The 25,031-nt window shown below is 30.6% G+C and overlaps 1 protein-coding gene across 4 annotated transcripts in view; it reads left to right on the forward strand.

Annotated features, from left to right (window-relative positions):
- The window catches only part of LOC136969515 (YLP motif-containing protein 1-like), a 145,561-nt gene that overhangs the window by 16,281 nt on the left and 104,249 nt on the right, over positions 1 to 25,031 (forward strand). For 3 of the 4 annotated variants that reach the window (XM_067263693.1, XM_067263690.1, XM_067263692.1), the window contains exons 3-7: positions 2,592 to 2,829; positions 6,844 to 7,076; positions 9,767 to 9,886; positions 12,245 to 12,333; positions 21,290 to 21,418. In XM_067263693.1, coding sequence (XP_067119794.1) covers positions 2,592 to 2,829; positions 6,844 to 7,076; positions 9,767 to 9,886; positions 12,245 to 12,333; positions 21,290 to 21,418 — 809 coding nt within the window. The remainder of the gene's footprint in view (positions 1 to 2,591; positions 2,830 to 6,843; positions 7,077 to 9,766; positions 9,887 to 12,244; positions 12,334 to 21,289; positions 21,419 to 25,031) is intronic. The other variant, XM_067263691.1, reaches the window with a different exon arrangement.

Genomic DNA, 25,031 nt, shown 5'->3' on the forward strand with positions numbered 1-25,031 from the left:
AATATACAGCATTCTATAATTCCTAAAATAAAAATTTTAAGTTTATAATAAGTTTTTTGACATTTTTTTTTGTGAATAGTACAAGTATATTCCAAAACATTAAAGTCAGATTGATGGTATTTGATTTTCTAATGAAATTCACTTAATTATGTGATATCACTATATCACTTAATTATTTTTAATAGTATGGACATTACAGTATCATATCATCGGGTTTGTACCGTAAGGTGATATGTCACTTTTTTCTAACTGACAAGTGAAAGTTAAAGAAACAACAAAGATTCTCAATGAAAATTCCTATGAGGAGTAGTTACTATTTGAAAAAATCAGGTCAACATAACATAAATTGAATTTTTATACAGTCTCAAACTTTCTTGTGGCTTCTCTGTAAAATTGTTCAAAATTGGACATACAATCTTCTGGCATGAACCTGATGATCTAATAGATTCTATTAATTCTACAAAAGAAATTTAGTTAATAGGAAATTAATTAAATTTTGTAGTAGCTGAAATTATAAGGATGAATTTATTAGTAATAAATTATATATAGTGAGTGATCAGTTAACAAACATAATCCATTCCAAGACCATGTTTATTATCCAAATTGTTCGTTAACTGGTTAAAGGATCTGTCCAATGTCAATTGCTTTTCCCTCTTCAGGATTTTTCAGAAGTAATTAATAGTATTGTCGTTGTAGAGATCCCTGAGCCTATTGTCCTGAACCTGGTTTGGATGCCATTCTAAGACCATTATTCTCACTTTTTCAAAAGATCTTTTAATACCAGATGTCTGCATTTGTCTTCTTTCATCTTTCTCTTTTCAGAAGAAAACACATCTTACTGAGTTTCAGGTTCCATTATGAGTTCTTCAATGTCATCTTTATTCACCTCCAATTCCAGATCTCTAGCAGTTGTCACAATTTTATCCATAATTTCAGGGACATCATCCCCATCTCTCTGAATGCAGGAGGGACACAGCTTTTTCCAAGTAGAATTCAACTGTCGTTGAGTGACTTCTGACCACACCTTTTGAATGAGTCTTCTGACCATGCTTTTTGAATGAGTCAGATAGTTTCAAGAATATCAAATTTTTCTTTCCAAAATGTTTTTAATGTCATCGTTGAGGAGAACTGGCATGCTTCAAAACACATTGAATTCTATCTCCTCATGTTATGAATGTGGAGTTTTTTTCTTCAGTTCTCCAAAAATTTCTCTAACTTTCTCTTGAATGATTGTCATACTATTTACATCTCTTTTAATTTCCCTTTCTTTTATCTAAATTAAAAGCAATCTCCATTTTTTCATGGATATCACATCTTTGTTTCTCAGATGTGATTTTCATTACTCCTTCAGCTGTTTTGAGCTTCTTGATTATATTGTTCTTAGCTAAGATTGTGCCTACTATAGTCCTGTTCAAGCCATACTGCCTAGCAACATCAGACATCTTCTGCCCACTCTCTACTTTGGCTATTATCTCTTGCTTGGTTTCTATGGTGAGTGCAGTTCTTGACACTCCACTCTTTTTAGGCTCCATAATAATAATAGTTTCTTTTTTAAATAACAAGTTTAGAAAAGCACTTACAAAAATTTAGAGAACAGAAATCAACTAGTGCACAAAATTGCAATTATTTAAATGTAAGGCTTGGATGGAATTCAAAATTTGGTGTTAAAACATTAATGAATATCTGATGGGACAGTTAAACTCTCACCTTTTAAAAATAAAAACCAATGTAAACTTAATGAGTGCCTGAGTCTCGCAAAGACTATAAAAAATTATTTGTCAGAAAGGTAAACAAAAAGCTGGAATTGCAAGGGAGGGTTTCAAAGTTCGGAGGAATATTATCCTATCAGTATTGGGTTGAGAGTCGATGTTGACATCTCCCGTACTCCGAAAGATTTTGAATTGTCACCTGGAGACAAGGAAAGACCAATTGATATTCATTATTTTACATTGCTTTCTCTTGTGCTTGTTCTGTCTGTGAGGTGTTTGTTGTTCGAACATAAAAATCTTTCACAAAAGTGTTTGTTGTCTGATTTGTTTGCAGTCTGAACTGTTAACTGATCATCCACTGTATTAAAATTTGCTGAAAATTACAGTATAACCTATCATGAGATAAATAATTTTGAATTTATAATTAACATAATTTGCTTTATGATGTAACATTAAACACGTTCACGGCATTACGAGGCACATGTGACTTGTATGGACATGTCTAGTTAGGGCGACATACATAATTGCTTGTTTTTCCATGGGGTGGCGCCTATGTTTTGATAACATTATTTTACAAACATCATACTTGATATATTGATATTATTTTATTATGTGCAATAAAATATATTAATTTAACAGTACGAAGCACGGGTGACTCGTGCCACCCTGTATTAAAATAGACTACGAGTCACCCATGACTCATAACGCCCAGCAGCTGCCTAAACATTTATCTAATGATGTCGTGAACGTGTTAATGATTACTTAATATGAATAAATCATGTTATATATATAAATTTTGTCATTGCAATAAATTTTTGAATGGAATTTACTATTGTTTGAATTGTTTCAACCTAAAAAGAAATAATAATATCATTTCTTTAGGATTCTTCTAAATTTTCTCAATCAAATTTGGATCAAGAAGAAGAAGAATTTGAAAGACAATTTTTACAATGGGAAAAGCAGTTTGAAATGTGGAAAGAACAGAATAAAGATCATCCTGACAGAGAAGCTTATAATCGTTATGAAAAACAATGGCGTGAATGGAGAGAACGGTTATTGAAAAGACGAGATCAAATGCAAAATTTGAGGGTACAAAAAGAACACGATGAAGGTAAAAAAAGTAATGGTTTAAGAATTAATTTAGTGAATACATCGGTATAAACTTTTGCTTAGATGTAAAGTGGTCTGTTATTGAGAACAATCAAAAAAGGAATCATCATTCAGAAAATGCATAATATGCCAAAAAACTTCAATCTTTATTATAATTTATTAAGCACTTAAAATTATTCTGATATTACATGCCAAATGATTTTTTCATTGAAAGATTTGAGGCTGCTGGATGAACTAAACCTGTTTTGTCTGACTTGAAACAACAAATTGCATACAATTTACCATATTTTATGATACATAAGATGGAAATTTTGTCCAAAAAAGGCTAAACAATTGCCGTTTATGCATGTAGTTGTAATCTCATGTGGGTTAATGAATTTCCCAAACAGGCTTCATTAGGCTACAGGTAACCTCTACTTAGTCTAATTTTTTAATAAAAATGTTATTGTTTAATTAAACATATTATTATTACTGTATTTTCATGGATTCTCCAGTATGTCGATCTATCCAGGGAGACCATGAAATCAGATATCTTCATATGGTAAAAACTGGCATGCTGGTTTAAGTGAACTTATACATCCCTCTCTAGAGGATTAAAAATAACATGTGACATCATGTAAAAACAAATGAGTTTTTATTGTAAAACTGTCAGCATTATATCAAAAACGACAATTATATGTTTAATTTCTTTATTTTGTCTTCTTTCTAACAGTATAAAGTATTCATGGAATGCCAAAAGTGCCTTTTTTTTATGTTTGTTTTATTGTAATTTGTTTCAAAAACACAAAAATAAACATATTAATTAAATTTCAGAAACTTACTGTAAATTATCTCAATTTATACCTATTAAATAGGCTTTTGTGTGAAATTTGAAAGGAAGGTGTTATTTTTCAGGTTAGGGTAGATTGTCAGTGCAGCCCACACTAACTACTAATAAGCCATTGATTGTTTTATTGTCCTGTAAATGAAAACTTTCTTCCTGATTTTAAGTCGGTCAAATTACAATGTTATTATTTTATTGCATTCTGAAGAATATTTTTAACTGAACTGTTTTTAATTAACAGTTAGTTTTGTTAGATTGGATTAATTTTATTTTATGGTAACAGTTTAACTGGTTTCCTCGGTTATGTGCAGCATGCCAGTCAATCTACGAAAATATAGTATTATTATTTATAGTAGAGTCCTGCAAACTTGATTCTTGATAACCCGTCATTCTATAAAACTTGTGTTGTTCAAAAATAACATGTAACCTAATTTTTACCACTATAACTTAACACTAGGATCAAATAAGTTATCATTCTTTACTAGCGACACTTGATAATAGCATTAATTCCACATGTTAACAAAGAACTCTTTTTCCAGGATGCCACTTCAAAACACTACAACATGAATGTCAAAACATGAATGTAGCCACTGAATATCCAATATTTTTTAAAAGTAAAATTTAACTACAAATAGAAATATTCACTATTGGTACAGTACATAGTTAATACATATATGAATTTGCACATATAATACCTTTATGAAAATTCTGCTATTTAGACTAGCATCATTGTTATGCCATAAAACTCATCACTTCCTCAGTCCACATTGAGTTTTCAGGACTCAATTGTATTTGCTATAGATAAGCAGCTTTTGTATATAGTCATATAGGATATTTTAATAATTTTTTCTGTTAAATAAAAGTGTGTATTCTAATTTTACTTTTTAACTAGAATACAGTAAAAACACTTTGGAGTAGAGTGCCAAGAGTGTGGGATGGCTTAAATATACAGGTATCCCTCATATAACATGGTAGTTATGTTCTGAAAAAGTACCATGTTATGCAAAGCCATGCTATACACAACAAAGCACTAATGCAAAACATAGGATTACATTGCAGAAGTTAACAAAAATATGTTATTTTTTTTTTGTTACTAAGAGAAATATGTTCATTAAAGCAATTGATAATTTACTTCCAATCAATAATTAACTAAAATTCATAATTAAAAGTACTGTATTACATGTTAATTTTACTTAAACAAGGACATTTCTTTTTTTTAATAAAGTATCATCATCATCATCATCATCATCATAGCATTTTGTTGATCTTGATCAGAAGTATCAGCAACATTTTCATATTTTTTATTTTTATTGTAAAAATTTTTATGGATGGCAAAATAAAAATTTGTTATTAATTGAAAATTTGTTCTGGTGGGTTGTGTTTATTCAGTCAAGTACCAAGTGATTTTTTTCAGAATTTGTGTTTGAATACCAAATTGTTCAAGTACCAACAGATGTATTTTGTTTGTCATTTTTATGAATGAATTAATCATTTGTATGTAAGTAATAACTATGGTTTAAAAAACTTTAATAACACTTATGTAAAAATGTTTAAATAAACTTTACTAAATACGAAGATTAATCTATAAAAAGAAAGCACAGTGAGAGTCTTAAGAGCTAAAGTCTGAAAGTGACGACGACACCTGGTTGATAGGAAAGTTAGTGTAATTTTTCTTTCTTGTCTTTATCAATTTTCATTAAAGTAAACCTGATGAAAAGCACAAAGTAACTTGAAAATTTTAATATGCTAAAATCCATGGGCAAATCTGAGACAACATTCATGCTTACTCGAATTTAAAAAATATCAAATAACAAAGTTTACACTTAAAAATTGTGAAATTTTGGATGGAGGATTTCCAAAACCATATTAGAGTAAAACCAGAAGTCAGGTTGTACAGGGATATCCTCGATTTTCAAACTGTGTTAGAGTAAAACCATGTTGTAGAAGTACCATGTTATATGAGGGATACTTGTACTTTTCCTCAATATTCTGCACTAAAATAGGGGTGTATCTTATATGCCATAAAATATGGTATATTATGTCCCAATATATACTACTAAATTTTAGCAGCATAACTGGTAAGTCAGGCCTTACTGTAAAGAAGAATTAAATTGTCTGATTTCAAATTTAGACATTTAGACTTGATTGCTATATGTAAGTATAGGAGTTTCACAATAATATGAAGCATTGATGATATTAGATTCCCAAAAAACCTAGTCAGAAAAATTCTTGAAAATGATAAATCAATGTGGTTTTTTTAGCACTTCATATATAAACAACCTTCTTGATTTTCAAATTTAATGTAAAAATCATTGTTAAGTGTTTTAGTGCCTTTTATCTTGAACTTATTTATAATAAATGTAGTTTATCATCTTTTTTTCTCTTTAATACTTTTTTGCTAACTTATAGGTATAACTTTTGCCTAGTTCAACTTAGTTTTTTTTTTACAGTTTACTAGAAAGACTGATAAAAATGATAAACAAACTTTAATTTTAAACATTCTTTAACTTTTTATTGAAATTTGTATACTTTCAAGATTTTTACAGTCCTATCTTCTAGCAGTGTTCATCTCTTATAATAAAAATTTTCAAATTGTATATATGTTTTTTATGCTTGTAATTATATATATAATAGTATAAGTAAAGTGCAAAATGGTTGAAAAATGGAAATTTTATTCTTACAAAATATGATAGCACTTTGTTCTGTTCTTTTCATTATATTAAAAAAAAAATTATAAAATTATATATTGTGTAAATATATTGAAATACAGTAAAAGTTTTAAAGTAATATTGAAACAATGTTTAAGAAACCAAATGTATTTAATTTTATTGGAAATGAGAATGGACAGAACAAAAATTAATCAGGAGTGTCAGTAGTAAAGATGATTATGAAAAAATAAATATTGTTATATTCATTTTATTCAGGATCAACAATTTGAGATTTTGAAAGCTATTATGGCAAGGAAATGGTTACTTCAATTTTTAATTTTTCAAAAATTACTTTAGAAGGAAATGAAGTGCCAGAAATAAATAAAGCAACAGCAATTTGACAACATTGTTCTTTAGACTGAAAGATTAATGTTACTGTTTTTCACAAATTCTTTTAATACAGTACAATTAGTTGATTGATTTATTTAGAAAAATTTTATTTAAGTGAATTATACTTTTTCTTTAATGATTAATGAATATTTATATATTTCAGAACAAGATAATACTTCTACTTCTCTTCCAAAAAATGTGAATGATAGTCCTGTTTCACAAAAAAAGGACGGTCTGTTGTCATTGCCAAAAGGAAAGTTTGAAATGGGACAATCTCCTGCATCAGTACATTCTGCATCTTATCCAGGATCTGAAAAGTCTTCAGCTGATACAGCAATTAAATCATTATCTATTTTGGAAGATAAATCTGAAGAATTGGATAAATCTGTAAAAAAGGTTACTTAATAATTATAAATTATAATGAATTTTTTATAAAAATAATGCATATAATAATTTTTTGAATTTATTTAATGAAATTATACCTTTCATTTTGTACTTGTGTAAAAGTTTATAGGTTTAAATTACTGTACTTATATGTAATTATAAAATAAATTTACTCTACCATTGTATATAATCAGTAATGTAGGATTATATTATTAAAATGTTTTCATTTTTTCCTATTAACTTTACTAAGCTATTAGTTAATATACATATGTAGGTTGGTACAATTTATAAAAAAAAAATATGAAAAATTATATATGTGGATGGGTTATATATAGATTATGGATTTTGTGAGAAAGGCACTTTCCTATGGGCAGGAGGCCCCGATTAACTATATGAGCCATTGATTTTGAAAGTGGGGCAAGTCCATTTTATGTTGTTGCTAGATATTTAATGGTTTGCATTTGAATGAGTTTAAAAATATTCATAAACAATAATAGACTTATTTTATATTTTTTTTTTTTGGTGTAAATTTAATATGCAATAATGGTTATCCTCGTTAGGTGAAAAAAATCATGGTTTTGGTATGCTCCAATGGACTTGCCTCATTTTCAAAAGCAATGATTTGTTGAAAACATTGCTTTTCTTTGAATGGAATATAGATATAATAACAAAAAAATTGAATATTTTATTTATTTACTTATTTAAAAATAAATTTAATTTTATAGGAAAAAATGGAGAAAATAATAAAAAATATTTAGTAATAAGTTGCATGCATATAATTATATTTCTTAGTTTAGATCAGCGTTTCTCAAAGTGGGTGATAACGCCCCCCTTGTGGGTACTGGAGGCTTTCAGGGGGGCAGTAGAAGGCTCAAAGGAAATTAGGGGGCATTAAGGAAATCTAGAGGGGCGATGGCAGACAAATTCCATCTATAAAAATCTGACTATAATATATATAAAATGCTGACAATCTATATATTTTTAAATTTTTATTGAAGATCACAACCTGAATATTTCTAACACGTTGACTTATATTATAGCATGAATGAACTTATTATAGTAACTTTATTGCATAAATATGCTAAAAATGAAAGTTCAAGAATGGCTACCAAGAATTTTGGCTGCAGAAGCAAATCTCTCAACTGTACCCTGAGTTATGGTCAGTTATTCAATGATTTCTGATAGCATTCCCATCGTCGTATTTGTGTGAACGTGGATTTAGTGCTGTAGCAACGTTGCTAACTAAAAACAGAAATCGGCTGCAAGTTACTGAATGCGGCGACTTACGGCTGATTTTAAGTGAATTCGACCTTGATATTAACAAACTGGTCGAAATACATCAGATTCATCCTTCACATTAGATAAGTTTTAAATTCAAAGCCTTCTTTTAATGTTAATAAAAATACTTCTAAATATGATTAAGTATGAGTTTTATTTCCTCTCATTGAAACATTCTTTGATTTCAGAAATAGGATATAGATCACACCCTATCTATCCTATCCATATAATAATGCATGTTTAAACATTATATTTGCAACTGTTTTTAAGATAAGCAACAGATGGTAATGTAAAAAGGCAAGTTAAAAAATATGGGGGCACTAGGAATTTTTTTAATCTCAAAGTGGGCGGTGGTCGAAATATGTTTGAAAACCAGTGGTTTAGATGATGCAAATTTTTAAAGTATTCTTGATGAATGGGTGGTACATAGGGTAATAAATCCATCATATCTTTATATTTTTCTTTAGTCTGGACTTGCCTCACTTTCAAAATCAACTCTCTGTAAATATTGTTGACGATATAAATTTCTAGTAACAAATTTATACTGATATTAACTCCTCCACAGTTATTTAAAATGTGAGACTAATGTTTTTAATATAAGTATAATCTACTCTATATATATATATAAAAACTTTGCTTAAAATAGTCATGACACATTTTCCATCATGAAAAATAAACATAAAAAACAAAACAGAAACAGTAGACAATGTACAAAATAATGTTCATGACAAATGTTATGCGAAAAATGTAATGATAATACCAACATCATTTGATACTAAATATTATTGCAGATACATACCCACTCTCACTGGATACACTTTGGCTTTGTTCTTTATCCTGTGCACAGTATAATGCTTGAAATGACTAAGAAATATATTTTCATTTGATATGGAGAAGTATTTTCTCTTAATTTAAGATTATACATAGGTTATATATAATTTTGTTATATTTTCAAATATTGTTAAAACATTGATAAAAAAAATTAATAAAATATTTTCTGTTAATTAAATATAGTCAAGTTTTTTTCAGTATCACCCAGTAGAAGAAATCATTTATTCTGTATTTTGTTCAGTAAATACAATTTAATTTTGAATATAACAAATGAAATAGTTGTTTTCAGTATATATTCTATTATTTATTAATTATATTAGATTGAAAGGGGATTTGATCACTTATATTATATAAGTGATCAAATTTCACATTGTAAAAAGTAAAGAAAATAAACTTAATTAGTAATTCAGTAATTAAAATATAAAAATATAAAAATATAGTCTATGGAAAAATAAATTTTGTATTTTTTTTCAATTCAATAATTATTTGTGTTGATTCAATACATAAAAAAGAAGAAACATTATCTTGCTAACGTATACATTTACAGATGGCAGCAAAATGAGAATTATAAATTAATGATTAATTTCCTTTAGGAAAAATCTAATCAAATTGAAGACATAACTATAAATGAATGGAATCATGGACGTGGTAATGAAAGAGGACAGCGAGGAGGAAGGGGTAGAGGAAGAGGCAGAGGTCGAGGAACTGGAAGGGTAATATTGATTTTTATGTAAATGAAGATTAAATATGATATACAGTAGAATATGTATATTTTAAATGTACAATTTTTTATTAAAATTATTATTTGTTAGTGTAATCATATACTTTTGCATGGATGATTGCAAATTTCAAAATAGGAAATTTTTTTATGTTATCTGCAATGATGATGATAACTAAAATCAAGTGGTATAAGATGTTGATAAATTTATGTAACCTAATCAAATGTAGAAACTCATTTTACAGTTCATCCTGCATTTTCAGTTATTAAAATGCACACATATGAACAGAGTTAATAAACTGTAGTAATAATTTAGATATCACGCTTGTACAAAATATAATACTAATGTAGAAACATCATATTCATTTAGAGGAAGAAGGAAGGTTTGCAGAAGTCTTAGATTTGGATCAGTCTCTTGTATTGTCATATTTCCACCACTCAAGTTCCTTGATTGCACTTCTTTTCTAATCAGAGTTTTATCTTAAGAATAGTTTTTTCATAATTTGATGTTAAAAAGTTAAATAAAAATGATAATATATTTACTTATAACATTCTTTTTATAGTTAAATAAATTATAGAAATTTAAAAAATATTTTAATGGAATTTTTATGGTAAAAATTTAATAACAATAATCTTACATTTTTTAATCAGTTTCCTTTCTCTGATATTTTTTATGTACACCTCACAGAACAGATACATCAACATATACAAATACTAGATTATACACAAAATCATACTCATTGTCAGTACTCAATGTTCATTCATGAAAACATACAGCACAACATGCATCATGAAAACATAAACATAACAATTACAACTAGTAATACTATAGATACAGAATTAATTAACACACAAATTATTTCAATAAATACAGACATTACCAAAACAGATTCAACTAGAATCAGTGCTTTCAGACATATGTATTTTAGTTTATTTTGGCACACTTACTGTAGTTACATATCGTGGTCTTAAACTACAGTCATAAACAGACAGGCAAATCATAACCTGACTGGCAAAGAAGACTAGAAACACAAATATGTAACATTAGACAGAAATTAGGTAGATTGATACAATGCACTAAAAACAACATAACTCCAAATGTAATGAAAGAAGTTAGGCAAATATTCAGAAAAATTAAAACATTTACATAGCACACAGTACTCAAAAGTCTCAAAACATTAGGACTTCACAAAAGCACATACAAGATCCAAAAATTCAGGGACTTTGTATATAGTTCCTTGCCTTGAATAATTTAAAACACTGACACACAGTCACCTCCAAAATAACCCTTGTTGGCAATGATACCTTTTTGCCAGCACTTGTACAGCTTCTGGAAGCATTGCTGTAGGTCATCTTTTGCAGTCATCCATAATTCCTCCCGCAATGCTCTTAGCTCATTCAGAATTTATTCTTGAGGGCAGAACAGTGAACAAGAAGCATTATCTGGACATTTTATATCATTTGATTTGTGTGTCTATCCATTGTAAATCGCTGAGATATGGTGGATAATGGTACCTTCTCCATGACAACACATCTGCACATCAGTCCATAATGGTTAGAGTTTCTTACCAGAAATGGTACAATGTGCTTCTACATCCTGTCTATTTAGCTGACAGCCTTTGCAATTTTTACCTTTTTTCACTGATGAAACATCTGCAGGGATGCCATTTTGAGTCAAGAAATGAGGTAAAAGCAGCATTGCAAGAGACATTACAGGTGACTGCAAAAAATGGCTTACAACAATGCTTCCAGAAGCTGTAGGAGCACTGGCAAAAGTGTATTATTGCCCAAGGAGATTATTTTGAAGGTGGTTGTGCATTGGTGTTTTAAACTATTCAAGTTAAGGAACTATATGTCAAATTCCAGAATTTTTAATTTTACTCTGTATATTATGGTACAGAAGGCTGCCATACTAAACACATATCACATAGTCAGGAAAGTCTTAACATTGATACATACATAAACAACACATGAACAAAATATTTTTTTCTATAATTAAGCCTTGACTTTGGTCTGGCATAGCACTAGACACTAGTGGATATATATATATATATATATATATATGTTGTGTAGGAACCATTCCAAGAACACAATTACTGTTTTTCTTTTTTTTATTATTTTATGCAGAGATATTATATTTATTCATAACCTTTTATAATAAATATAAATTTAAAAATCATCAGTTATCTTTTGTCTTAAAAATTTTACATACTTTAAGTGCTATTTTTATTTTTACTTGAATTTCAGTATATTTTATTTAAATAAGCACATATTGTTTATATTTTTGTATTTAGAAAATAAATTTACTGTTTAAAATTATTTAATTTTAAAATAAGCATATTTATTATTTTAGGGACTAGACGGAAAAGATGATGGAAGTTGGAAAGAAACTGAACAAGAAGGAAATTTTCATAGAAATGATGATATATTTCAAGAAGAAAGGTAATTGCTTCTTTAAAATTTTATAATCAACAGTTATTTGATAAATATGAAATAAATTTCTCTGAATAAATATTTGCCTTTTTTTGCAAGTTATTTATTATTTGAAATTTGAACATTAAATCTTCAAATCAGAAAAATTTAAATTCTGTTTATATTTCAATAAAAATATTTTTATATTTATATATTAGTTAAGAAATATGTTGATTGAGTTGTTTATGAGTATGTCCATGTCTAGGAGTAGTTGATATTTATAAGATAGTTAAGAAATAATTGCACTCAAGATGGTATTTGTCATAACATAGAACTTGATTTATAAATTTTAATCTATATACCAAAAAATTTAATATTTTTTATTATCTAAAACATATGCATTTAATACATTTAACTATAATATATTAAACAAATTAACAATGTGTCAGAAATTAAAAAGTTTAGTTTGGATTTTTTTTCCTAAATATCTTAGTGATAGTCTTCAAATATAAATAATGCAAAACAAGATGGAAAATACAAAATGTGATTCATTTAAGTATATCAAACATTGCAAAACCTGATATGTATATAAAAACATAATCAAACAATTTTTTTAAATAATTGGGCTATAACTTTGCTAATTTAATGATTAATACTAAGTAATTTGCTACTAGAGGTAGACATTAGGTACATCTCTTAACTAAATTAATAATTATAACTTTAATAATTTTATTAAATAATTTAGAATCATCTGGAAGGAAGAACTGACCTGGGGCAGGGCTTGAACCTGCAATCTCTGCTTGCCATGCGGTGTGCTTGCCAGTTGCGCCACCCAGATCCCAATCTATCCTTTGCTTCCAGGTGCATTTACATTTAAATATAACCTTATGCAGTTGATCAGGGCGCTGGCTGGGGACAACTCCTATGCCCACGGCCTAAATACAACTCCACAGTGGCACTCAGCCAGCTAACGTTTTACTTGATATGTTTACTTGATATATATATATATATACCTCATAGAGTAAAATCAAGTAAAACGTTAGCTGGCTGAGTGCCACTGTGGAGTTGTATTTAGGCCGTGGGCATAGGAGTCGTCCCCAGCCAGAGCCCTGATCAACTGCATAAGGTTATATTTAAATGTAAATACACCTGGAAGCAAAGGCTAGCTCTGGGCCTGGGTGGTGCATCTGGCAAGTGCACCACATGGCAAGCAGAGGTTGCAGGTTCAAGCCCTGCCCGGGTCAATTCTTTCCTTCCAGATTATTCTAAATTATTTATTAAATTATTAAAATTATAATTATTAATTTAGTTAAGTGACAGTGCCTTACATCTACCTCTAGTAGCAAATTACTTAGTATTAATCAATAAATTAGCAAAGTTATAGTCCGATTATTTAAGGCGATTCTTTGGTTATGTGATTAATTTAACTAATTTTTCATATGAAATACTGTAAAAAGAATATAAAAGTAGAAATATTTAAAAAATGGAAAAAGCTTGGTCATTGAAAAGTTTAAAAAAATTGAAAAAATTATTATTATATACTGGTATTGTTAACATGGGTTTGCAATTTTAAAATCTTATATATTATTTTTTTCATTATTTGTGTCATTTTTTGTAATTTTATGAGTAGTTTGTTTTTTGTGTTGTTTATTATTATTTTGCTTATTTAGTTAAATATTATTTATTTTCTAAATAAACTTTTTAGTGAATTATGTGAACTAGTTATTTTGTGTTTATTGTTCACAAGATAAAAGTTAGTTTGGTATTTGTGATGCTTAATATAATTTTAATACAAAGTGATTTTAATAGTTTCCATTAGATGATAAACAGTTTTTTTATGCTTTTTAAAAATTATATTTTATCTTCACTGATAAACTAGATACCTGTACTTTTTTATATTATGTAGCTGTATTTATAAAAACAAGTTCTTAACTTGCATGGATTTGAATTATATGGATTCATAGATACACACTTGGGATACTGACTTTTGTCTGTAACACTATTAAGTGCCATTTTGAACATATAGAATAGATGACTATGTCATCTATTGTTATCTAATGTCAACTAATAATGTTATCACCAATTTGTTTCTACTTTGAGTGTAAGTTATGTCATGTTAATGAACCTATGTAGTTTTTATATTATGCTTTTATATTTAAGTACTGGATAAGATGTTGAATAAACTTTTGTTTTCCCAAAGTTTTCTTTTAATAAGCAGAAACTGTTTTTTACTTGGACATGCAGGTTTCTTGGGATCCATTTAGAACTTTGCCATTTGGTCTTGGTGCATTGAAACACCCACATTTCATCACCAGTAATGATTTTTCTGTTATTATCATTTTGGACCAGAAGGTTGGAAGAAACAGATGCACTGCATATCTGAACATACCTCTTGAAGTGGGTTCCTGTCTGTGGTGACGGGACCTCCCAGAGATGGTTTAGTAACTCTTCTTTACCATCTCTGGGATCTGAACGCCCACCCATGTGTTTGCCGTGTATGGTGGCCTGTATGCCGTGAAGGAGTATCCTGGTAGATGAGGGGCAACATAACGTTCCCAACACACTGCTTTGGCCTCTGCTTTGGATAAATGGCAGGCTCAAATCAGACTCCATTTGAGTCAATCGGCTGGTCATTGAGTTCATTGGACCTCAGCTCTGAGTCAACTGATCGATGCAGATCAGGTGGACATATCTCTGCTTGACAACCTTGTCATGTCAGACAAGATATGCTCTTCTTGACTGCATTGTGAAGGTAAAGCTCCCAGGAAATCCTTGTGTGATGGTCTATGGGAATCTCTCCCATGTGACGGCATCCCCTTGTCGGGCACTGTGGTGGGCAGAGTCACTTGGAGCTGAATAATAATTTTCTCAATATGGATTCTAAAAATACAGTGTCCACACACAGACAAATCACCTCCAGTCAAAGCCAGCATTTCCAGTTCTGCAGCCTAATTGATAGTGCATGCAACTGGAGAAAAACCATTGTCAAAATGTTCTTCTGTTCTGATTCAAAAACTGTTTGAATCAACTATTGGACAACCAAAGAAGGTTCAAAACTTGAGACCTGGAGACCTTTTAATTGAGATTATCTCACCTCAGCAATCTGTGAAGCTTTTGGCAATGAAAACTTTGGGAAATATTGATACTACTGTCACACCACATGGGAGTTTAAACTCATCATGTGGTGTGATATCTGAAATAGATTGGATATCTGAAGATGAATCATATTCAAATTGGACTATCAGATCAAGGTGTTATTGCCGTTCAACCAGGGCTGTGGAGTCGGTAGATTTTTACATGACTCCGACTCTGACTTTTTCTTACGATTCGACTCCGACTCCGACCAAGGGCGGACTTGTTAACAAAGTAGGCCCAAAAATTCTGACGTCATCACGTGACCTCAGAATATTAGCATCAATAAATATAGTTCTAATAAAGATAGAACATAGAAACTTTTTTATTCCAAAGCTAAAATATGCCTCTAAGTCATGAGTCAATACGATAATTTTTACTTTTCTGTTGTTATATATAACAGAGGAAAAGTGTAGCGATCGTTCAAAAAATGATCCCACCTCAAATTTTTGCATTTTTGGACTCAGGGCACCTCGAAATGTTGAGATATGCAAAAGATTCAGTTTTTTTTTCTGTATGTATGAATGTTAGAGTGTATGGGAGGCACGATTTTGAATCGGAGTCGGATGGTTTAACACAGGAGTTATTAAGCTTGAAAATGGTTGAACTAAATCGGTTGGTACACATTCTAACATCTGTGCGTACAGAAAAAACCCTGAATGCTTTTGCACTTCTCTATGTTTCAAGGCTTCCCGAGTCCAAAAGCATAAAAATCTGAGAAAATCATTTTTTGACTGATCGTCATTCTTTTCCTTTGTTATAGGCCTTACTGTATAACAGCCGGGAAAGTAATAATGACGACGATTCTGATTATTTTAAAAAAATACAAAATAAAACAATTTTAAAAATTAATTAAACATTAAAATTTGACACATCTACTGAATATATACGTTCACATTTATTGACTTGTTTGATGATGCCATTGGTATTTGGTAAGTGTGTATGAATAAAAATAGTAAATACATTCTTATACAAACAAATTAGTTTAATAAAAATGTTGTACAGTACATAATATACGAGTATATTGGATAATATATAAATGTACAGATACATTAAACTAAGTCAAGAATGAGAAATATAACATTTAGACTGGTAAAAAAACAGGTTCTTATTTTGCCACGTTGATTAATTTATTATTTTTCGTCTCTGTTATATTTACATTTACATTTAATTAAAGAGTAAGTAGAGCTATCTGTATTTAGTAACAGACTTTGCTCTCTGAGAAATTGAAAGAAGAGAAGGCATGAGATGTGAAGTGTGAAGTAAAGGGGGATAGGAAAGTGTGAAAAAGAAGACGTGGGAGTCCCAAGGGCACCTGCATCGCATTTATCAATGAAAACAGTAGGGTACAAATAGAATACAATACAATATCGAAATATACAATTGACAAAAGGTGGAAAGCCTACTAAAACAAGAGGTAGGCTTTCGTACGAACATACAACTTGTAGAGCGTCACCAATTACAGAATACCAGGTACAAAGCAAAGCTTAATATTATTTGTGTTTCTTACAAACTAATTGCAACTATATATACAATACTGTGACAAGTGGTTATTCACCACGGAACCGGTGTTCAACAAGGGCTGTGCCCTGGTAGCCCATGAACACTAAGATATAGTTTCATTGCTGTAAGTATTACATAAAGCCTTAGTTTTATGCACAAAGTTTTTAAGTCCTTGCCACACATCCTTGTTATTGAAGATATCTTTGGGGTCAAATGGCCAATTTAGTCCATTTGTGATACACTTTCTTATGAGGGAAAGTCTCTCATTTTCGTATTTTGGACAGTAGTAAAGGAGGTGATCCGAATCGCCCTCACTTGTATTATCACAGTCACACGTGCTTGTTGTTTGTATGCCAAAACGGTTGAGGTACGCGACAAAGTTGCCATGCCCCGTGAGGCACTGTATCGTCTCTGTTATAAACTGAATTACTCCTTACAAAAAAAAATCATTTCTATTAATTCAGCATTCACTGAAGTTCTTAAATCATATTTAATAATTTTAAGAGTGGAAAATAAATGCTCTACTGAAACTCGGTTGGTGACAATGCTGTGACAATCAATGTTGTATTTTGGATAATGTCTGGATAGTACAGTATTGCCGTTTTAACATCTAAACTTGAAGAGTGGTCAATATGATTTATTTTTTCCAGTGCATAATAAATATCATCTTCAAATTTTGTAAGATTTCCTTTTCTGTTCTCATATTAGAACTCAAGCTTAATTTTGAAGGTAGAGACAAGTTTTATAAAAAAAAAATAAAAAAACTAGCAGATGAGCCAGATGTTGCTCACGCAAAAAGTAACGATAACGAAGATTAAGATATTTAGATTATAGCCGAATTTACCTGTTTTTACTGGGTGCAAGAATTAGGTCCTCTCTCTTTTCCGAGACTAATTAGAGAATTTTTAGATGGGTGTAAAAGTATGTTCGATTTTTCACAAAAATGCAAAATACTGCATCTAAAATAGCACGGTAGAAATGGAGTTCTTCAGGGTAATCCTTAACCCTCTCTCTCTTCCCCCTGCAAGAGGAATTTCGAAAAATTCCTTCTTAGTGTACATTCTTATGATGTATCCTAACTGTGTACCAAATTTCAACTCTTAACCGTTTGAACTCTGAGCTTATTATTATTATTATTAACCCATCTCGATTATATTATAAGATTGTGAATGCTAATAACGAGTAAAATATTCATTAAGTCCGACCACACTGGAGATGTGACACATCACCCCTTCTATGTCTCTACCCTGTCGACCTTTAATAAAGAACCAAAATTTAATAGCATTAATGCCCTTTATACACATGCTACTGTGCCAAATTTTGTTTCTTAAACTTTACTCATTCTGAGATATTGTTTAATAGTTCAGAAATTAAACAAATTAGATGCCAACATACGTGCGTCCACGCGCGAATTTTTCCCTTTATTTGACAGTTTTTGGGTTCGAGAGATCTCCAAACATATAGATTTGCAAAAAAACTCGGAGAGTCAAATGTGACACGATTGAAATACTTTTTCGTTTTTTATATACATAACAAGTTGGGAAAGTAAAAAGGAGTCGGAGTCGGGGAGATTTTTGACGACTCCGACTCTGGCTAAAATACCAAAACTCCACGACTCCGACTCCACAGCCCTGCGTTCAACGCATTTCTATTCGTTGAGATGTCAAATTGGTACCAATAAAACATCTTATACTCACCTTTAATAAACTGACATTGCCACTTTGTTTCTGCAGAATACCTACATTGTCCAGTTTGCCCATATGATCCAAATCCACTGTGCTGCTTCAAATGCCAGTGTTTTGGACATTCAAAAGCATTTTTTCGTGGTAAAAGTGTATGTGCACAGTGTGGAAATGATGATCATGAGAATACTGACTGTACTGCTACTCCAAACTGTGTGAACTGCAAAGGTCCCCATCCTGCCTACTCCCAAAAGTGTCCAATATGGCAATGAGAGAAAGAGATTCAATGGGTGAAAACTACAAAGAATTTACCTTACACAGAGGCATGTCATATGGTTACATTAAATGAACCAACGAAACAAATGACATATGCTGCAGTTCTGAAATCCACAAAGACATGGGGAGTTCAAACTGATATTTCAGTTCACCCAAATGAATCTCTCTCTCCTGTCCAAAGCCTGTATATGGATGCTTACGAACTTCCACTATCACTCAAAAGAGAACAGTTGTCTCTTTTCTATTACCTTAAACTGAAATCCCAGACTAAAACTTTAATTTATTCTACAGTATCTGATACACAGCTGAAAAGATTATTTGCAGCCTGCCCATTTAGTGTCCCTACATTTGACATAAGAATGGAGAATGTAAGCAGCACGATTGACCTGGACACAAACAACATTTCACAGCTCAAGGTTAATAGTATATCACCTTGATGAACTGTGATAAATGTTAATTTAGCTTAAAGCAGTTTTCCAAGGAATCCACTCCAGATTACATATATAGACAGCACTTTGCAGAAATCCAACACAGTCACAGGAATTTAATTCCCGTTTACACTGATGGATCTAAATTGGATAACTACATTGGCTCAGCCTTCGTCTGCCAGGATGAAATTGGGCAGGACAAATAGCACTGAATTCTTCCATCTTCACTGCAGAGCTGCAGGCTATCCACTTAGCCTTAAAGTCTATAAGTAGAAAAGATCATCATTGCTGTGTGATTTACAATGACTGTTAGTGCACTTCAGGTTTTAATCTCGTCTGAACCTAGTTCTCACTCCATAGTGATTAAAATTCGTAAATTTATTTGCCATCTTTTTATGAGTAATTTCTCTCTAAAATTTTGTTGGGTCCCAGGCCATGTAGGTATAAGAGGGAATGAACAAGCTGATGCATCTACAAAGTCAGCAAGTCCTTTACAGCATGCAATGCCTATTGAAGGACTTGAAGCTAGTTATTAAAAAATGAATAGCAAAGATATGGCAAAATGTGTGAAACACAAGTCCACAATAACCTACACGAGATCAAACCTTTGGTAGAAAATTGGACACACAATGAGGTTTATGAAAGGAGACCTGAAGTAATCCTTACCCACCTGAGGATTGGACATACTTGGCTGACTCATCAATACCTTTTGAAGGATGATGACCAGCCAGTGTGCCACTATTGCAACTGTGTACTATAAGTGTTAAACACATACTGTGCAAATGCCCTGAATTTGAGGGTGCTTGCACAAGTCATTTTGGAAATGGAAGCTTGTCGAGAATTTTGGGCCACATGTCAAATCTTGAGAAGCTACTGAACTTTCTGAAAGTTGTTAATTGTTACAAAGAGATTTGATTAATCATGTATTTTTTTATTTATTATAGTATAGATCCCGGAATTTTTTGACATTGTTGTTCTGATAGTTAAATCATTACATTTTATACATATATATATATTATTTATCTATTTACTTATTTCATGTACAAACTATACCATGTGTCATGGTGCAGTATAACCTGTATGGCTCTTGTGCTAATAAACCCCAATAAATCAACCAATCATATCTCATCATAACTTAAATTTTTGGCACCAACCTTGCACAAATCTTTTTCATTTTTAGTTCTTTGTTCGTATTCTCCATACATTGTTTTTTTGACATGTTTAATTTCTCTGCAATCATCCTGACACTGAGATATCTATCAGTGTGCACGAGGGTCTATACTTTCTGAATATTTTCAGATGTCTGCAATGCTCATTGTCTCTGATGTTCTCTCTGCCCTCCTTGAAGTGTCTCTATCATTTGAATGCTTGCAATTTTGACATTACCTCATTCACACATGCTTGTTTTATTATTTTGTAGGATTATTTGCATGCTTTGTCTAGTTTCATACAGAATTTCAGATTGATTTGATGCTTCATAAGTCACTCAGTTTTTCTGTCAATATGGTGCTGTACTTTCAAACTTGATAAAGTGTCGCTTCTCACTGGATCTATAGAATTATTAAAAAACATATGGCAAAGATGTGAGGTTTATACCAGTAGAATAACAAGTACAAAATTATTTTGTTTTTGAGGTAAAAAAATCAGTTAAAAAACTTTTAGAAAATACCTTAAAAATTGCAAATTGCAAAGTTTTTAAATACAATAGGCCTATCTATTGTATTTAAAAACTTTGCAATTTAGGGGGGTTTTTCAACTTAAATGAAAATCATCTGAGAAAATTAGCTGCATAAGTTGAAAACTGTATAAAAACTTTTAGGTTTGAGTTTTAATTTTGAAAAACATACTATTTACTAAATTATGCACTGAACAGACTAAATAATGTGCATATATACACACACACACGTGCATGCAGGCGTGTTTAATGTATTAAAATAGCATGTAATTGTAATATTTTAAAAATAGGTATCCACCAATTCATGATTATTTTGATCAACAAGGATTTACACAGTCATCAGATAAAGCCTCGCTGCTATCTGAGACTAATTATGGCTTAAGAAACCAGAGAGATTTTACTGAAGATATAAATTTCAGGTAAATGAAATATGAATTTTTATTTTATATTTAAATAAAAACTAAAAACATAGTGTTACTTTAAATACAGTATATTTAATAGATTTTTTTTTTTTACAGAACATTTGAATTTTTCTATTTACTTTTATAAAATGAATAATAAAAAGGTTTAATAATTTTTATTGTAATTTTTTATTCCCACAATTTATTCACAATTGGTATTTGTTTTATGTTATGATGTTCACAGTACTTAATTAATTATGAAATATAAGATGTCATTATAAACTTTTGAGTTTACTACTGTAAATTCTTTTGAATGACCCATAGTTTATCTGTGCTTAAAAGCTAATTTGGAAACACATGAGGGTTATATGATGATTTTGATTATCTGCTGATTTTTATTTGCAATTATATATGTGTCCAACAAGTTTTCTTTTGTCTAAACTTGCCAATTGCATCTTTAAAAACATGAAAAATTCTTTACTTATTACAGACATATTTATCTGCCATTGTGATTTTTTTTTCTGAAACCATTCAAGATGCTGTATATATATATGCCTTATCTTTAGTATTTCTCCTTCTCCATTTTCTGTATGTTAACCCATGTTTTGATATTAGACATTCATACTTTGAACTTGTATCTTGAAAGATGATATTTAATGTTTGTTGTAACTAACTTAGTAGGACAATCATGGCAGTCTTTTTCAGATTGTCTAAACAATATAAATAATCATGATAATAAATAGTTACTTTGGTTTTATGTTATAAATTCTTTTAACACATAAAGGATATCATATATTTTAAATCTATTATTTAGCTTCTTTTTAAAATGTTTAACATTAGCTTGAGTTTTAATTTCGGATAGCAGATTAATCTAAAATTTTTCAGTATTGTATACAACAGATGTTTGATTAATTAATAGTGAAACAATATAGAAAAATTTCTCTCTTGTCTACAAGAACACGTGATTGAGTAACAACATTCATTAATACTTACTGCCACTTAACAGAGTGGATAAGAAAGTTGTTCATTTAAGAGAACATCTTGCCATGTTTCCGATTTTCTCTCCTATGTTTTACATTAGCAGGACTCCTGTTAACAGAGCACCAGATAGTAGAACAGTCTGTTTAAATGAGCACAGTATTTTTAGAGCAAAATTCTGCATAAGAGAGCACTACTCTTAAAGATTTAAGGGTCTGTCTTTAATCTTACAGTATGTGGACATATGGTGACAGAGCTCTCTACACTTTGGTATTTGTTGAGATTTTGTGAAGCCTTCTATTAGTTAGTCTATATATATATAAATGAGAATGTTTGGAAGTTTGTTCACTATACACGCCTAGGCCGTTCGACCAATTGCTACGAAACTCAGCAGTTACATTTATATACTGCTAACTTAGATAATGTCAAACATCCCACCCCAAAATATCTATTGGATTTTTGAAAATCAATTAATTTCTATCTTCATTAGATTTGCTGATTTACACATAGTGCCATCTATTGGCAAAAAATTTAACAAAATAATAAACTAAATATAGTTTTATAAAAAAGGATATAACTTTAAAATACAGTTAGACCCCGCTTAATGCTGATTTGATATAACACTGTCTGCTTGAAGCCTAAAAACGCTCAAAATTTATGCTGATTCATATATAATATGATTATTCTCAAGCACAAACCAATTGCCAAAAGGTGGCAATTTGTCATTACACTGTACTTTCCTCAAATCTATGTTTGTTTTGTGCAATTTTTGAAAAAATATAACATCATCGATGCCATAGGCAATATTGACTTTGCTTGAAAAGAATGAACTGATGATTGCATGAACGGAGTGTGGAAGAAGTTATGGCTGGAGGTATCCAAGAATTCTCAACAAGAAGAGCCTATCGTTGACCAAATTGTCAACCTAATCAATACAGCAGGACTAGGAGATGTAGACAAGCAGGATATTCAGGAGCTATTGCAGGTTGCTTAAGAAAAGAAAAAGAAAGCAACAAATGAAACTACATGACTTTATTGCAAAAAAAAAAAAGAATTTCAGAAAAGTCAGGACTTTTATCACAAAAAATGAACTCTACATTTCTGTGTGCATATGTTTGTGTGTTATTTAACATATATTATTATGCAAATTAATATAAAAATAACTTAAAATTAAAGTAAAATCTGTTTATTTTTAGTCATGTGTTCTCCTTTTTCTATTTACTTTGTTAAAATGACCTCGTTTAACACTGTTTTATTTAGCGCTTTGTTGTCTATGAATGTATCCCCCATGTTAAGCAGGGTCTTACTGTATTATATTCACTCAATTACTACAACAATGATATAGTGCAAAATAGATATGCTATGTAATTACTGCTACAGGTTGCATATGGCATTTGCCTGCATGCAATCAAAAGTGTTACCCTGTGGAAAATCTATAAGCATTTAATTTTTTCATTTCTGAATGGGTTTCCGACTCAGGTTTTTTCATTTTTTAACAATACTTTCTTAATTCTAATAAGTGCCCTCCAGTAGCTGAGTGCATAAAATCACCAAACTCTGGTAGTTAGTCGTGGGTTTAGGAGTGGAGTTTTCCTGGTTTTCTTCACCTAAATAGGGTCCAGCTTCCCATAAAAGATTTCTTGGGATGCATTCCCCTGGCAGATCACTCAATTGTTGTGTTGCTGTAACCAAATAAACCAAACTAATTCTAACAAGCGATTATTTATTGTGACATTGTCACAATGTTCTCAATTTTTTGTGGGGTAATGTTGCCCCTATACATCATACTTTTCCTGTTAGCAATAGAGTTGTGCCGGTCGTCAATCTAACTTTGTTTGGGGGAAGTTTTGAATCAAAGTAATGTGACATACTTTCTAAACCTGAAGTTCCTATACAGTTAATCTCGGCCTCCTGCCTCTAAGCTTTCTACATTTGGTCTCATCTTTTATGTATCTAACTCCTTTCTCAAGATTGAGGAAGGACAGACAGACAACAGTCAAAATTTATAGGTCTACAATTTTTTAAAATTGCAGTCCAATAATTTTTTTATAAACGCAATATTTATGAGAACAACACACTAAAAACCATTTTTTGTGTCCCAGTACGAATAGCTTTAGATAAAAACTAATGTTTTCGACCAAAAACTTGGTCTTCATCAGGCTATTGACCAGTATAAAGTTCGAAACTAGAATTTGAATGTGTTTAAAATTATTTTAAATTCCAAATTATTTAAAAATTGGAAACTAATTTTTGCTGTACATGCTACTGAAGTGATAAAAATATTGTTACATCCCCACAAATAAATAATACGATATATTTGCTGGTGTAGAAATGTTAGCCATGTGCCAGTGTTGTTCTCGCTTTTTTCTCATAGCACCACCTTCATGCATACAAAATATTGGCGGCATCTTTTGCATTAATACAGTTGCTGGCCAGGCTGACTTTATATATTTTCAACACTTCCAGGTTGTGAAGGTGTTGAACCTGATCTGACATTTTTCCAATTTGGTTCTATGGAGGTCGGCTTGTATTTCGGGGTCTGTGGCATAAGCAACAAGGACAGTGGTATTTTATCACTATTGGTGACAGTGATATTTTATCTTTATTAATACTCATCTAGATGCTTCTTAACCTATGTGAAAACACCCTATCT

This window comes from Centruroides vittatus, unplaced genomic scaffold, assembly GCF_030686945.1.
Source record: "Centruroides vittatus isolate TY-2023 unplaced genomic scaffold, ASM3068694v2 contig_18, whole genome shotgun sequence".
Taxonomy (NCBI): domain Eukaryota; kingdom Metazoa; phylum Arthropoda; class Arachnida; order Scorpiones; family Buthidae; genus Centruroides; species Centruroides vittatus.